The 16,007-nt window shown below is 37.8% G+C and overlaps 2 protein-coding genes across 3 annotated transcripts; one reads left to right on the top strand and one right to left on the bottom strand.

Annotated features, from left to right (window-relative positions):
* Positions 1 to 5,560: 5,560 nt before the first annotated feature.
* Positions 5,561 to 15,577, bottom strand: LOC110267401 (uncharacterized). Of its 2 annotated transcripts, none has more exons than XM_088504940.1 (7): positions 15,381 to 15,577; positions 7,829 to 8,219; positions 7,090 to 7,324; positions 6,800 to 7,015; positions 6,607 to 6,699; positions 6,408 to 6,509; positions 5,561 to 6,140 (listed from the first exon to the last, which is right to left on the bottom strand). In XM_088504940.1, the coding sequence occupies exons 5-7, from the start codon at positions 6,616 to 6,618 to the stop codon at positions 5,721 to 5,723; spliced, it is 534 nt and encodes a 177-aa protein (XP_088361066.1). In that variant the 5' UTR covers positions 6,619 to 6,699; positions 6,800 to 7,015; positions 7,090 to 7,324; positions 7,829 to 8,219; positions 15,381 to 15,577; the 3' UTR covers positions 5,561 to 5,720. The 2 variants fall into 2 exon arrangements, with proteins under 2 accessions (XP_088361066.1, XP_088361077.1); XM_088504951.1 differs by having other exon boundaries at positions 15,287 to 15,541.
* On the top strand, positions 9,684 to 10,958 carry LOC148579073 (uncharacterized). The gene is made up of 2 exons (XM_088488392.1): positions 9,684 to 10,418; positions 10,504 to 10,958. Exons 1-2 carry the CDS (start codon positions 9,767 to 9,769, stop codon positions 10,956 to 10,958), a joined length of 1,107 nt encoding a protein of 368 aa, XP_088344518.1. The 5' UTR covers positions 9,684 to 9,766.
* Positions 15,578 to 16,007: the final 430 nt, after the last annotated feature.

Below are 16,007 nucleotides of genomic sequence, written 5' to 3'. Positions count from 1 at the left end.
ATTTTATTTTAGAAATCAACTAGTGTATGTTTTCGTACTGTGTACGGGATAATACATAAAATTATATAAAAAATTTTATTAAAAAATAAAATAAAAAATATATAATAATAATTATTATAAATATTTTATAGAGTTATAATTAAAATCAAAGTCTAAGAATTTTTAATATTAACAATAATTAGTATTTGTCTTAACCAATTTGAGTTTATTGAGTGATCATCTCACTCTTTCGCTTAAGCAAGTATTAGGAGTTCGAATCTCGTCTTGCATGCGTAGTAATTAAGTGGCTAGCGGTTAATCATTAAAAAATGGAGTATCAATATATGATTAGACTTTATAGGAGTACCGAAATTCACGAGTACTTGATCCATCCCTGCCTGATCAGGATGGGCAATAACCCGACCCGAGGTAGGGGTGGGTTTCGTTCGAGGCGAGTATTCAAGCGAGGCATGACATGGTCGGGTTTAGGGTGTACCCGCCCTTGGGTATATACATAAAAATACTTTTAGAGATTAGGATTTGTCTCACATCACATATTCAGTGATTCACAGTCTTAGTCCATTCTCTATACCCATGCCAGAGAGATCCAGTCATCTTCTTCCAAAGTCTTCTTCTTCTCGGCTTCTCTGTAGAAAGTCTCACAGCCTTGTTGTCGTCACGGCTCCTATCGTCTCGCCACTGAACCCATCGTCGTTGTTATTGAGCCCGTCATTGTCTACCTTCACAGCTCTCGTCGTCGTCACTGTTGAGCCCGTCGCTACTTTCTTGTTGAGCCCCTTTTCTCTAGGTAAATTTCTTACACCCGTCGTCGCCTTCCTCCTATTGAGCCCCTCTTTTTTAGGTAAATTCCTCTCCATCTCTCCCTCTTTCTCCTTCCCTCCTTCCCTCCCCCCTTCCCCTTCTCCTTCTCTCCCCATCACATTATGAGTCTGTTAAGTTCTTTTATTCTTCTTTCATAGACTCATCACTTGATCGTTGCTACAATTTTATGTGAGCTTATCATCAGAGCTCCTTTTCCCTAAGCACGTCGCTATCTTCCTCTTTTATCTCTCTGTCTGCAGATAAGTTTCTCTCTCTCTCTCTCTCTCTCTCTCTCTCTCTCTCTCTCTCTCTCTCTCTCTCAGAGGGCAAACACACAATGAATGACTCAAAGGGATCTAACTGGGCAGAGTTGCTAAGTGGAGACGTCCACTGGCAAGTGGTATCTAACTGATATGGGTTCGTCCATATGGTACCCTGTTTCTCACTGAATGCACATACTGTAGCAATTATAAGATTTTGATTTTAGCCTAACTGACACGGGTAAACTCGTGTGACTTTGGTATCTGACTGACATGGAGACACCCATGTGATACCCGTGTTGACTAATTCAGTAGAGAAATTATATTCAGAATTCATTCCGGGTAACGTCGGGCTGCGGATAGACAACCGACACATGAACTCATAATCTGCGGTAGGAACAGGCATGCATTATCTTGTTTGCTCATGTGAAATTCTTGTGATTGTTTACTGTAATTTTGCAACTGTCTATGACTAATTTTGGTTACCTGTTGTACGTTTATATTCTGTTGTTTCTATGTGGCGAGTTTCAATTTAACGAAAACTTAGAGACAAAAACTCTAAGACCCCCTTTTCACCTTGCTGGGAACCTTAGGTTCTCACTCTTCTTTTCTTTCTTTTTCCCTCCCCAAATGGGATCGACAGTGATATTCCTTAAGATTTTGCTTGTCTTGAGCTATGAGGACCCCTTGCGGGGCGAATTCTTCATGTGGAGCACACCTAAGACCCACATCTACGTTTCACGCGACTGTAATTTTCGATTTACATAGTCCGCACTTTTGATCCCAACATGACATATGAGTTTATCTTATCCGAGCTATATTACACTAAGGCCAGTTCCCTTCTCACATTTTAAATTCCGAGTCTAGAGCTAATTAGGTTTTTAAGCCAAACCAAGCAATAGATAACCCTGATTAACTCCTTTCGTTCTTCCCTTTCTCAGCAATACAACCAACCTTAGTTCCACCTCTCCATCAATGCATTGCTACCGTGTTGAAGAGAGGAGAAGACACAAAGCCTTTATAGCTTTAATTTCTCTTTTTTACAAAATACACATCAAATAGAGAAAAATGTGAAAGGGCCAGTGACAGGAGAAGGCGAAAGAGCAGGGAGGAAGAGGACTTAGTGAAGTTGTGAATTTGTGTGTAATTTTGTTGGTGAAGTTGTGAATTTGTATTGCGATTTTGTTTATATACGTGCAGGGGGTCTAATATACATTTCACTAATTTCTGTCCATATTATATACTAATATTTTTTATGATTGATTCTAAGATTATTTTATATAAAAATAAATGTTTCATGAATGATTTTTCATTGAAGGGTGCATCTTCTTATTACATAAATTTCATTTTGCATTTTTCATTTTAAATCGTTATCGACTTTGAGTTCTAATTACTGATATCGGCATGTTGTAATAGTTTATATATGTTGATTGAGAATTAGGACTTTTGTGATTTTGCTTAATTTATATATGTGCAATGGGTCTAATTGCCGATGTTGCAATAGTTTGCTCAATTTTTTCAATAGGTGCTTTATATATGGTTTGCTTAGTTTTTTCAATATTTTTAATATAGCTGCTTTAAGATTATTTCATGGCTAGTAATGTTAGAGAAGACACACAAAGTAACAGTGCTGCTCTTAATGCTATTGTGATTGAAATTTAGAGTAATGCTAATCCACTTCATATTAAATTTGTAGTGATCATACATTAGTTTTTTTTTTTAGTTTTATATTATTTGACATTATATGAATTTTATATTTATATTTTAATTTATGTATGAATTTTATTTTTTTTATCTTAATTTATGTATGAATATGTAAATTTTAAAGTGTTATTTAATTGTTATAGGACAGATAGGGTGGAGAGGGTATCCGCAGGAGAGGATTAGGGTACAACATTCTATGCATTCTATTATCCACAAGCATCGGTGGAGTGGGTAGTTGAGAAGTTTAAGGACGGCAGGACACGGTTATGTAGCGCAAAAATTCACCCCACTGCCAACCCTATACATGGTGGATTAGTTTTTGACCTGTTCAGTTAGGAAATACCGTAAAAAAAAATAATAGTTATCTTTAAAGTAGAATAATTTCTCATTGATAGCAATATTTAATTATGGAGATTCATTTTTGTTGAAATTTACATGCGAGAATTTTATTTGTTAGTATTATATTCATTATTGAATTCAAAACAATATGATCAATATTGTTACCTGTTAAAATTTCACATTTTATGACATGATTTTCAAGTTTACAAACTTATAAACTTATGTCAATACAAAAGCTATTAAGTTGGTTAATATTCCTTGATAACATTACTGAAACATCATCGTTGAGTATTAGTTTGTGGGAAAAGAAACCAATAACAAATTTGTTATTTAATATATAATTTATTTTATTGTAAAATAAATTAAGGTAAAGTATACTTTTTGTCCGTGAAGTTTGACAAAAATTTTAAAAATACCTCTAAATTTTATTTTGTTTCAATTTTGTCCTAAAAATTTTCGATTTGCATCAAATATACCCTTGATGGCTAATTTTTCAAACAATTTGAGACCGATTCAACAATAATTTCATAAGAACAACCCCTCAACACAAGCAAATTAAGCATAATTTTTATGCATTATTGTTAGATTGATCTTAAATTTTTTGAAAATTTAGCCGTCGAGGATATATTTGATGCAAATCGAAAATTTTTGGGACAAAATTGAAACAAAATAAAACTTAGGGATATTTTTAAAACTTTTGTCAAACTTTAGGGATAAAAAATATACTTTACCCAATAAATTATTATTTGTTGAATTAGTAAATACATTTTCTCTAATTTCTTACACCATTTTATTTGGTAATGTTCTCGTGCAGTACACAGGATAATTAATAAAATTATATGAAATTTTTATTAAAAAATTAAATAAAAAATATATAATAATTATTATAAATAATTTGTAAAGTTATAATTCAAATCATAGGTTAACAAAATATTAAAAATAATTAGTATTTATTTTAACTAATTCGAGTTGGTTGAGTGGTTATGTCACTCGTCCACTTAAGGAAGTACTAGGATTTCGAATCTCGCTTTCTGTATGTAATAACTCATTGGCTAGCGACAGATCCTTAATAAATGGAACTTCAATCCGTGGTGAATTAGTTCTCGGCTTGCCGAGTTGGAAAATACAGTGAAAAAATAGTATTTGTCTTGAAAGTAGAACAATTCTCATTGATAACAATACTTGTGGAGATTTGTCTTTATTGAAATTTAAATATGACAACTTTATTTGTTGGTATCATATTCACTCATGAAGTCAAAACAATATAATCAACGTTGTTACCTGTTAATATTTCACATTTTATGACATGATTTTCAAGTTTCCAAACTTATATGCTTATGTCACTACAAAAGCTATTAGATTGATTAATATTCCTTAAGAATATTACCAAAACACTATCGATGAGTATTAGTTTATGCGAAAAGAAACCTTAATAATTTTTGTTGTTCAATATATAATTTATTCTATTGAAAAACAAATTATTATCCCTAAATTGATAAATGCATTTTCTCCTATTTTTACACCAATTTATTTGACAATAATTACCACTAAAAAAATGAATGACTACACACTACAAGAAAAACACCCATTCAGGTACACTTGAAAAGTGTAGCCGAAAATGAAAAAAAAAATGATGCCTTAGGAAAAGGCTACACTTTTTAGGCTTCGGAGACGCTTTTGTAGGCGATGCCTATACTAGTGTTGCCTATTCTCAAAAGCTACACTTTTCTATATCAAAGGCTACGCTTCTGGCCTTTGAGAATAGGGCGCGCTTTTTAAGTGATACTGTTCAGGACCAAAGGCTACGCTTTTCAGCACTAATAGTTACGATCATTCTATAGAATAGGCTACACTTTTCAAAGCTACTGCATCACTTTATAAATGTAACAAATAGTATACCTATAGCTACTCACTACAAGGTAGCCGAAAATTGGCGGCGATTTTAAATCGCCGCAAAATCAAATGCCGGCAGTTTATAGAAACGCCATGGATATGGGCGCCGGGATTGGGTTTGGCGGCGATTTTCATAAACCGCTGGTATAGCCGCCGCTAAATCAAAATTTTGCGACACAAAATTGAAAACAGCCGCCAAATGAGTCTTTCACGGTTTCCTTCATATTTACCGGCGGTTTTCAAACCGCCGCAAGTTGGCATGATGAATCCAAGTTTCCACAAGTTTAGCGGCGGTTTTAAACCGCCACCAAATGGGACATCAGTTTATGTTAAAAGTTACCGGTGGTTGCAAACCGCCGCCAAATGTAACGGTTTTTGTTATATCTGAACCCAAACCGCGGCGGTTTAAAATCGCCGCTAATTTAATAAAAATAAAAAAAATTCGATTTTTCAAATAAAACACGCATAATTTATTTAAAATATTATTGAATTATTCTTTTTAACTATTTTTTATTTTTCATTATTATAAGAGTGAAAATTTTCAACAAAAATAGAATATAAACTTGAAGCAAAAACAAAATTGAAATATAAGCAAAACAAATTAATATATCCATCAAAATACGAAGTAAATAAATCTCTTTCGTAGAGTTGCTCAGTCTAATTCAATAAAATGTTTACTTCAATGCAAAATAACTCCAATCCTAATATTCTATTTTCGCTCTATCATTCCATGAAACTCATCCCTGCAGCGATGTCTGGTGGTAGCTCCACACCCTGCCTTTGAAACAGATAAATCAGAGCACTCTCCATTGCCTTCATCTTTTTCTTCTCTGCTACTGCCTCGTCCTCCATTACTTTCATCTTTTTCTTCTCTGCTGCTGCCTCGTCCTCCATCGCCTTCCTCTTCAACTTCTCGCCTTCCAGCTCTACCTGCAGTTCAAGCAGCCTCCTCTGGGTCTCCTCTAGTTGGACTCCGTTGCCAGGCGCATGTGAATTCGGATCGAAGAGTTGACTAGAAGTCGGTCCAAAACCCACACCACGTACTCTACCCGATTTTTCTTTTTCGAAAACCTGAGCAATGGAGTCATTTTGAGACAACATTCTGGCAGACTCATCCTGTTGCTCAATTTCCTCAATTCTTTCCTACATGCACAAATTAGTAATCTCCTTAATTAACTGTATCACTTACATCACGATAAAAAACACACAAATATAGCAGCATAAAAAGTTAATATTACACATAAACTCTATATACGAAATGCATGGTACAGCATTTTTTAAGCTTGGAGCATGCAATATCATAGTAACATGGAAAGATATGCACTATCAACCAAAACCACAAAAAAAAATAGGGGTAATTCTCCTAAATTGACTTGTGTTAACCTTTATCAATTAACAAGTACTACTTACACCAATTGCTCTTGCTTCATCATTCATATATGAGCCATCCTTCTTTTTGTGCACCTTGATCCATAACTCTCCTCTACCGACTATCCTTCCTTGTTCTTTCGACTGTAACAACAAAGTTTTTTCATTAAAATTTTCCACAAAATCACTGAAAATTTAGTCACAGAGATACTAGCATAACTAAATAAAACAAGTATATTACCTCCTCTTCCATCCGCAGTGCGAAGCTTTTCGAACCGCCAGTGTGGGTATATTGTTGTTTTGATCGATTCTCCGTGTTTTTTCTGCACTTCTCCTATTGGTCCATCAGAGACAAAGGGCGATTAGAATCTAATAGAAAAGGACTCAATGCAGCATAATTGGTATTCTTGTGTAACAACGATACAGTATATTACCTTCGTCTCAGGTTCGGCGCGATAGTCAAGGAACCATCTCCAATGCTCTCGATCAATTCCCGGCAATCGATTCTCAAGATTTTGATCAGTAGTGAATGTTGGCTCATAAAAACGGTCATACAACCTCAGCCTTGTTTCCTTCTAAGCCTTCCCCATACTTTTCAAAATATTTTTCTTAATAGTTCCTTCGCTGTCTTCATCAAAGTGGAAAATTTGCTACTCAGATAATACAAGTTGTCAATAATTGTAAAAATAAGCAAATTTAATTTACCCGGGATATAAACTTTTACCTTGACACATTCGTTATAAACCTTGTCTTTAGTGGTAATCTGATGCAACTTTTCCTACAGATGGAAAATTTTCCATAATCAGATCCCAGCAGACCAAGCACGCCACTCAACAGTCCAGCTTCGTCTCCAATTGCTTGCTTTGCATTGTTGAACCTGAGCACGATCTTCCTACCATTAGGCCGTGCCATAGCATCCCTCACGCTTAGTTTTGCCGGCTTGATTGTGCCGTCAGAATCTATAAGCCAAATATAACATTTGTGTTGTGGACAGCATGCGAGAAAATTTATATATAACATAATAATATTAAAATATTACCTTAGTATACACCTAACAAATGAATTATGATGGATCAATTCAACATATAATATGCATAAATTGGTGTAGATTTGCAACACTTGAAAACAAATTTAAAAAAAAAATTACCGACTTTTTATTTAAAAAACTAATAATAAGAACAAATTTACCGCTTTATTTGAAATGTAGGCAAAAATAAAATTAATATAATAAATCAGAATCTTTTATAATTATTTTGACAGGCCACAGAATATATTTTATCCAATTAAAGATTATGATACAAGAAATTAAAAAACCACTTTGCAAACAAATGGAGAAGATCAAATGTCATTGACCTATTTTGCAACTGAAAGCATTTGGGATGAACGAATTTCAATATTGTGTAAATTAATAATGGGTGGAGCTTAAATGATGTTGATGGAAGAAAAATAATTTGGAAAGATACCTATGATCTTAACAGTCCAAAACTATGTAGTCTTACATCCTCTGCGACTCTGAACCACAGGAGCATCATGGAGCTCGTCAACTTCTTCTTCAACAAGAGGTTCCTCATTAGCATTAGCGTCCAAGTTGAGATGGCCTGTCAGCGAGTTTTGGGTACTATTTGTGCTCGTCTGTGGAGCAGGCCTTGGTTCACTTCGCGGGGGACGGAAAGGGCGTGAAGTAGCGGGGACACTATCACCATTAGCGGGGACACTTTCGCCATTAGTCGGAAGAATTTGAGAGCCATCATGGTGGGAGTCCAAAGTCGCATTCGCTCCCGTTTGAGGTTGGTGAGATCCTGGTCCCAATTTTGATTTTTTCATGAATCGACCTTTCCGAGCCATCGTAAACTCCTGACGCCAACAAGCACCCAAAAAATAATAAATATAGTCATGGTCCATAACACATGAATTAGTTAACAAGATAACTAAGTGGGCTTGGAAGAATGCCCTTCGTAAACACACATTCAAATAATCCTCACAAACAGGCTCCTATAATCAAATTACATACTAATTGAATAGTAACCTTCAAGGTAAGCCTCATAAGGTGTTAGTTAATCATAATAATCAGGTGGAACACTTGGTTCATGACAGTAATAAACAAAGTGAAGATGACAACTGAAGCTCGATTAACCATCATAATCAGGAAATTCAGTCATTTATACCACGCAAGTCTCAAATCTCAAAGTGAAATCGATTCAATAATGAAGCAAAGTGATCAGATAATGTTTTGTTTCAGTAGTGCACCAAATAAAAGTTATATGTTTATTCTGATCAAGTATTCAAGCTTTTCTTGCACAATGTTGTGTATATGGATTATGGTCCCAGCCAACAAGATATATACTCACATTAATAATTGAGGAATTAATGCTGTTGAACTAATTTTGATTAGTGTCCAATCTTAAGAGACAACATAAAAACTAATACAATAACTTATAAAGAGTGAGCTGGATATACATCTATGTTTAAGGTCCTTATATACTACAAGTAGTAGTGATTTGGATTAAAAATTGGATATTCAAATTAGAGGTAATGACCAAATCAGTACCAGAAAGATTAAAACGCTGACATTGCGGTACCTGACTATTGTAATCGACAAAATGGTACCTGGTTAATTTTAAAAACTGACAAGCGTGTCCATAAGCTTGCCGGACCAAAGCTCCGGTGAGGACAATGCTTACTTGGACACCGGATTATGCTGACAAATCATGTTTTAATTGAGTTGTAATTTCTAATTAATTAATTTGTTAGCCTAGGTAGAAATTAGATCAATTGGATTTCATTTTGCCCCCAAATCAGAACTCTTTGCCCTAATCCCAAATTAACAAGTGTTGTTACTGCTGGGTGACTTACTGTGACTTAGTGTTTCACTAAGAGTAAAACTAAAAGGTCACGTAAAGAGGGAGAGATGTTGCTCTGGTTACTTGGCGCGAAGAAGAACGAAGAGGAGTTGAGAGACATTGTCGAAGTCGTAGCGTCAACAGCGAGGGTTTGCTAGTGGCATCATCGCGACCCCAGTCTTTGCTAGGAAGAAACCTACGAAGAGGTAAGTTCGCCTTCACTCCATCCTCTCATTTACGTGGCTTTTATCGACAGCATTATGATCATTTTGATTGTTTTATTCATTGTATCTTCCCTCTACGATTTTTTAGATGGATCGTCTAGTTACCTTTGTTTATCATCACATGGGTGCCTTGAAAAGGGGTGTTGACGGTAATGTGATATACGACGGGGGTTTAGTAACTGAGATACACAGGGTGAATGTGGAGACATGTAATTTATTCTTTGTTGAGGGTTTATTTCTAGACTTGGGTTACCCTGGATACAATGAGGTGTACTGGCTAGAACCTGGTTTAGACTTAGGTAAGGATCTTAGAGTGCTTAGGATAGATGCTGAAGTCATGAGAATGTGTGAGAGTGCGATGAAGAATGACAACACTGTCCACCTATATTTTGATCACCCCATTGATGCAAACCCTGAAATCATTGATGAAGAAATCGTGTCTGATGGTAGCAATGATAGTGTGGTTGAAGTCAATCCAGGTGGTGATAATGTCAACGAGGTTGAAGTTACTAATAAGGTTGACGGTCAGGCTAATGAGAAGGAGAATGAAGGTGTGAATGAGACCAGTGGTGAGGTTAATGAATTGGATATGGTGTTGAGTGTGGTTATGAAGGAGAATGTTAATGAGGTTGTAAATGAGGCCACTGTTGATGTTAACGAGTCGAACAAAGGTGAGAGTGATGCAGGGGAAGAAGCTGCGAATGACGGGAATGAGGAGAAAGACACTGAAGGAGCATCAGCTCTGGAGAAACCTGCTAAGAAGGTTAGAAAGAGACATCCAAGACCACCACCTAGTGGTTTACGCCGAGAAAGAAGAGCTGCCGAGAATGAGGTTCATGAGAGTAATCCTCGAGAAGCTGAAGCTGTGAATGAACCCACAGAGGAGACCAATGCTGATGATGTTGCTGATCTGAATGAAGGTTCTGATTTTGGAGAACCTTTTGTGGATGAGCAAAGGGCAGAGGAACCTGTTACAGAAAATCCAACAGGTAAATTAGATTTTCTTTTTTAGTTAGAGGATATGTGAATAAAAATTGCATCAATTCTCATGTATCTCAAATGACTCTGCAACAGATAATGTAACACAAACAAGTGAGAGAAACAATGCAAGGAGAAATCATCCAAGACCTCAACCGTCTGGGCAAAGAATTGTACTTGGAAAGGAGGATGAAGCACCAAGGGTAGAGGTGCCTAACCCGAATAGAGAAGATGGCGATAGTGAACCTGAGATGTACCAATATGAATCTGAAGAACTCTGTAGCCCTCCTGCATCTGATGATGAAGAGGAACCTATATTTCCTCAACATAATCCCAACACGCCATATAGAAAAATAACTCTGGAGTTGAATATGGAGTTCGAGACCATGGACCAGTTCAAAGCAGTAGTGCAGAAGTACAACATACAAATTGGGAGACAGGTATTCTACCTTAGGAATGAGAAGAAGAGGTGTAGGGTGATCTGCTATGATCCAGCTGCCCTTGGTTGTGCTATTGTGCCAGGACCAACTATCCAGCATCATTTCAGATAAAGACATTTGTGGACGAGCATACGTGCCCCAGGAGCAACAAGAGTAAATCAGTTTCATGTGCTTGGGTTGCTGAGGAACTGGTCCCAAGCTCAGGATCCATCCCAACATACTGCAGAGGGAGGCACAGTAGTGGTTTAAAGTGGAGTATGACATTTCAGTCAACGAGAGGATGATGTATAGGGCTATGGACAAAGCCAAAGAAGTTATTGAGGGAACAGAGAAAGATCAATATGTAAGGCTCAGAGACTACCTTAACGAAATCATGAAGGCTAATCCTGGTTCAAGAGCCAACATGGGGACTACTCTACAGCCAGAGGGGTTGCCTAGGTTTAGGAACTTGTACATCTGTTTGGCTGCTTGCAAAAATGGCTTTAAAGCAGGGTGTAGACCATTTATAGTTTTGGATGGGACGTTTTTGAAAGGGTACTTTGGAGGGCAATTACTAACAGCCGTTGGTCAGGACGCGAACAATCAGCTGTTTCCAATAGCGTATGGGGTTGTTGATGCAGAAACAAGGGACAATTGGAGATTCTTTCTGGAGGAGTTGCACACTGACATTGGGGACTACAATGAGAATGGCTGAGTTTTTATGTCAGACCAGCAAAAGGTGATGTGCATTATGTTCATGTTTTTTGAGTTCTTGTATGTTTCTATAAATTACTTTTCAAATGTCTCCTAATTATTTGTGGTTACCATTCAATGCAGGGACTAATACTAGCATTACAGGACGTGATGCCAAGGGTGAAGCACAGATTCTGTTGTATGCATATGTAGAGAAATCTAAACAAGAGATGGAAGGATAAGGAACTTAAGGCAACATTTTGGCAATGTGCAAAAGCAACTACTGATCAAGAATTTAATGATGCAATGGGAGCTGTGAAACGGATCAACAAACAGACCTGGGAGTATTTGTCAAAATTTGAATAAGAACAGTGGTCGAGATCAAGGTTTTCAGACTGGCCAAAGGTAGACAGTTTGACAAACAACAACTGTGAGTCATTTAACTCAACAATTGTGGGTCTTCGAGGGAAGAGCATCTTGACAATGCTTGAAGAGCTTAGGTTCTACATCATGAAGACAATGGCAACTCATAAAGACTCACTGATAGCTTATACTGGACAGATAGCCCCTGTACAAATTAGTAGGTTAGAGAAAGAAAAAAGACAAGCCAATTACTGGGAAGCACAATGGTGTGGTAATGATGAGAACAACCAGTTTGAAGTAACAAAGTGGCAACATAGAGTGAGAGTCAATACATGAGAGAGGACATGCTCATGCAGAATATGGCAGCTCACTGGACTACCATGCTGTCATGGGATTGCAGCAATCCAAAGAAAGAATGAGAAGCCTGAAGACTATGTCCATCACAAGCTCACCATTGAGGCTTATAATAGGACTTACATGTTTCACATTAGCATCATACCGAGTCAGGAGTACTGGGAGCATCACGAAGGGATGCCATGTCTGCCCCCTCCATACAAGAGGCCTATTGGCAGACCTACAAAGAAGAGGAGAAAGGATAGCACTGAGCAAAGTGATGGCAGCCAATACAAGGCCAAGAGAAGATACGGACAGATAACATGCCAAACCTGCAAAAGGGTAAGCAAAACAAAAACCATTAGTAATATGTATTTACTTTACCTTTTATTTCCTATCTGTAATTTTATTAGTGCTGATTTTCCTTACTCATGTGCTTTTTGTAACGCTGGACATAATAGCAGAACTTGTCCTGACAAAAGAACTGGAACAGCAGCTGAAGAACCAGATCTTGATGAGGAAGAAGCTAGGGAGCAAGAAGCTAACTTGGAGGAGACCATGGAGGCTGCACACGCTGCACATGTTGCAGATGAGGAAGACCTCACTCAAAACCATCCACAAAGTCAGTCTGATCAGGTGAAGAATGTGATTTATTTTACCTTCTTGTTTTAAACTGTTGGATCTGTTTCTAGAGAAGATGTGTTCTCATGAATGGACAAAATGATGCAGAATAATATCAATGATAGCAACACTACAACAAATGCTTCACCCCCTAATGTAGACACCATACCAGCAGCAACCAACTTCGTTGGTCCAACAGCTAGTTCAGAACCAGCACCAGCACCAAAGAGGAGAGGCAGACCATCTTTTGTAAGGGGCAACCCAGTTCAACCAAGAGGAAGAGGCAGCACCACTAGAAGAGGACTGTCAGCCACTACAACACCTCCAACTCCAGCACACAATGCAGCAGATGCACCACCACCCCCTGCTCAACCTAGGGTTGTCAGGCCTGATATTGGGTCTAGATCCCAAATTCCTGCATCTCCATCCAATGTTGGGTCATTCCCTCAAGGTCCATTACTTAGGCCCACTCTTCAGGCCCAACCTACAGCACCATTTAGGCTACCAACTGTGACTAGGGAGACCATGGCAGCAGCAAGCCCAGCCACACAGAGCAGGTTCACAGGCTTCATGCCCACCCCATCCTTGAAGAAGAAAAAGCCATCCGGACCACCAGCATCAAAGCCATCAACAAAAAACAAGAAATGAGCTTAGATTCTTGAGTTTTTTAGTCTGTTGTTATTTGCATTTTGGACAGGATATACTTAAAATGCACCCAACTGCCATTATGGCATGTAAGTGCTAACCTAGTGTTTCTGTGTTTTGTTACTTTCATTTTGGGTCTGTAGCAGTTACTATGAACATGTGTCATTTTGGTAGCCTTATTTGGGGCCTGAACTTTCTTACTCTAAATAGTTAATGGTTATAACTTGATGTTATTTTGGTGTTTTATTCAGATTCTGTTCACAAAACTATTTTACATGGCTTATATATATTCCATATATCTTGATCAAATCATAACAACAATAACTCAATCAAAGCACAAGAAGAACACAGCATACATTAATTCATCTCAATTACATTGTGGACAAAATTACAAAATTTCAATTTCTCACTGTTATACTATTATACTGTGCAATGTCTACCTACTTAGCCAAACTAAACATAATCAAAGCCACATTTAACCCAATCAAAATACACATAAAAATTAGGTACAACTCAACCCTCTTCAGATTCTCCTTCATGTCATTCACCACAGATAGTACCATCATCATCCTTTGAATTTTCTGGCCATCCCCACAGTCGACATTGATTCTACCTTTCTTTTTGGGTTCTGATTTGCCCAACATATTACTGTTCTCTGAAGAAACTTCTCCTTCCACACATTTTCCTTGTATTTCATCCAACCATTGGAAATACCCGCAACGCATTTGTGTGTTCTAGCACAACACGAAGAGTTCAAAGATCAGAGAACAATCGAATACTAAAACTGAATAAGAACAGACGACAAACCAAGAAGGGATATTATTCTACATCCTCACATATTCATCAGAATTCCAACCTTACCTTCCACATAGGGCAGCGTAGAAACCATCTATCAGGGTTGCTACTTGTCTTCGATTTCAACAGAACCACTGGAAGGGGACAAAAGCAACAGCCATCGTAAGTTTTGTTCACAATGCCCAAAGCACCATCCACGTCGAAGGCTTGCATCGAGGACTGCCTTCTCAGCGTTGCAGCTTTTCCACGAGCCCTTGCAGTATGCATCGTCCAATCTTGGATCCTTCCTGCAAATGAACGAATAGAGAGCTTGTTAATTTGGGATTAGGGCAAAGAGTTCTGATTTGGGGGCAAAATGAAATCCAATTGATCTAATTTCCACCTAGGCTAACAAATTAATTAATTAGAAATTACAACTCAATTAAAACATTATTTGTCAGCATAATCCGGTGTCCAGGTAAGCATTGTCCTCACCGGAGCTTTGGTCTGGCAAGCTTATGGACACGCTTGTCAGTTTTTAAAATTAACCAGGTACCATTTTGTCGATTACAATAGTCAGGTACCGCAATGTCAGCGTTTTAATTTTTTGGATACTGATTTGGTCATTACCTCTTCAAATTATACATAACATTCATTCACAGCAGTCCAATTACTACCTAAATCCTGGACTTTACCACAGTCCTAGGAGCTGCACAGTAAAAAAAATTAATTAGCCCAATTTTATACCACACTAATTAGTGTACTAACCATATTTCCTGGTTTCTATTGAGTAGTGTGATGATTACTGATTGATTCTCAGAGAACCAAACCACAACACGAACGTATAGTTCCGCACTTCATTGATCATAGAAGAACTTTCTTTTCAAATCTAAACTAGCAATACACTCAAATCTCTAACCATCTAAGTAAATACCACCTATTGGGCTATAATCACTGACCTAGATTCAAATAATGAAGTGGGATTTCATCAAAAGATGAGACATGAGTAATTAGGAAAATCAGAATCGTACCATTATCGAAACATGCACAACCTTCATATGCAGTAAGAACGTCCAATCAAAGAAACATTATACCATCATAAATTGATAGAGAACTGGTGATTACCGCAGTAGTGAGAGGACGATGTAACAGCTGGCCCGAACGGATGAGCTAACAGCAGAGAGGACGACCTAACTACGCAGTCAAAGACAATGAGGTGTCCGAGCGCAAGGGTTGAGAGCTCCTCTTTGGGGGTGGGGCTTCGTTCACTGTATTCAGGGCTAAGTACTGTGAGGTAGGGCTGGGTGTATTAGAATTGAGAAGAGGTTTCCCATTCTTCTTGACAACGGCGTTGATTCTGACTAAAGAATTCTTCCTGGTCTTCTGCTTCCACCTGGATGCCCCACACCGTTTGCATCTAGACAAGTCTTGGTCTGTACCCTGGTATAGCATGCAGTCATTTGGACATGCATCTATCTTCTTGTACCCAATACCGAGCTTCCTTATGATCCTCTTGGCATCGTGCAAGGTCTTCAGAATCCTTGCATGCTCAAAGGCATCCCCCAGTAGCTCTAGAATCAATCCGAAAGCCTTGTCGCTCACTCCGCACATGCACTTTATATGGTACAGCCTAACCAAGAAAGACAGCTTCGAGAATCTTGGGCATCTCGGATATAATCCCTGCTCGCCGTCCTCAAGCAAGTCGTGAAAGGCACGAGCCTCGCAGCTAGGTTCATCAGATAAGTACGGCAA

Source organism: Arachis ipaensis, chromosome B10 (assembly GCF_059453495.1).
Source record: "Arachis ipaensis isolate K30076 ecotype BB chromosome B10, ASM5945349v1, whole genome shotgun sequence".
In the NCBI taxonomy this organism is placed as follows: Eukaryota; Viridiplantae; Streptophyta; class Magnoliopsida; order Fabales; family Fabaceae; genus Arachis; species Arachis ipaensis.
This window is presented reverse-complemented; position numbering and strand designations above follow the sequence as displayed.

Bases quoted from the DNA above. Each gene is read 5' to 3' on its own strand.
- LOC110267401 (XM_088504940.1), bottom strand. The intron at 6,141-6,407 runs GTAAGTAGTACT...TTGTGCATGTAG, and splicing joins ATGAAGCAAGAGCAATTGGT to GAAAGAATTGAGGAAATTGA.
- LOC148579073 (XM_088488392.1), top strand. From the start codon at position 9,767: ATGAGAATGTGTGAGAGTGCGATGAAGAATGACAACACTGTCCACCTA. The intron at 10,419-10,503 runs GTAAATTAGATT...ACTCTGCAACAG, and splicing joins TGTTACAGAAAATCCAACAG to ATAATGTAACACAAACAAGT.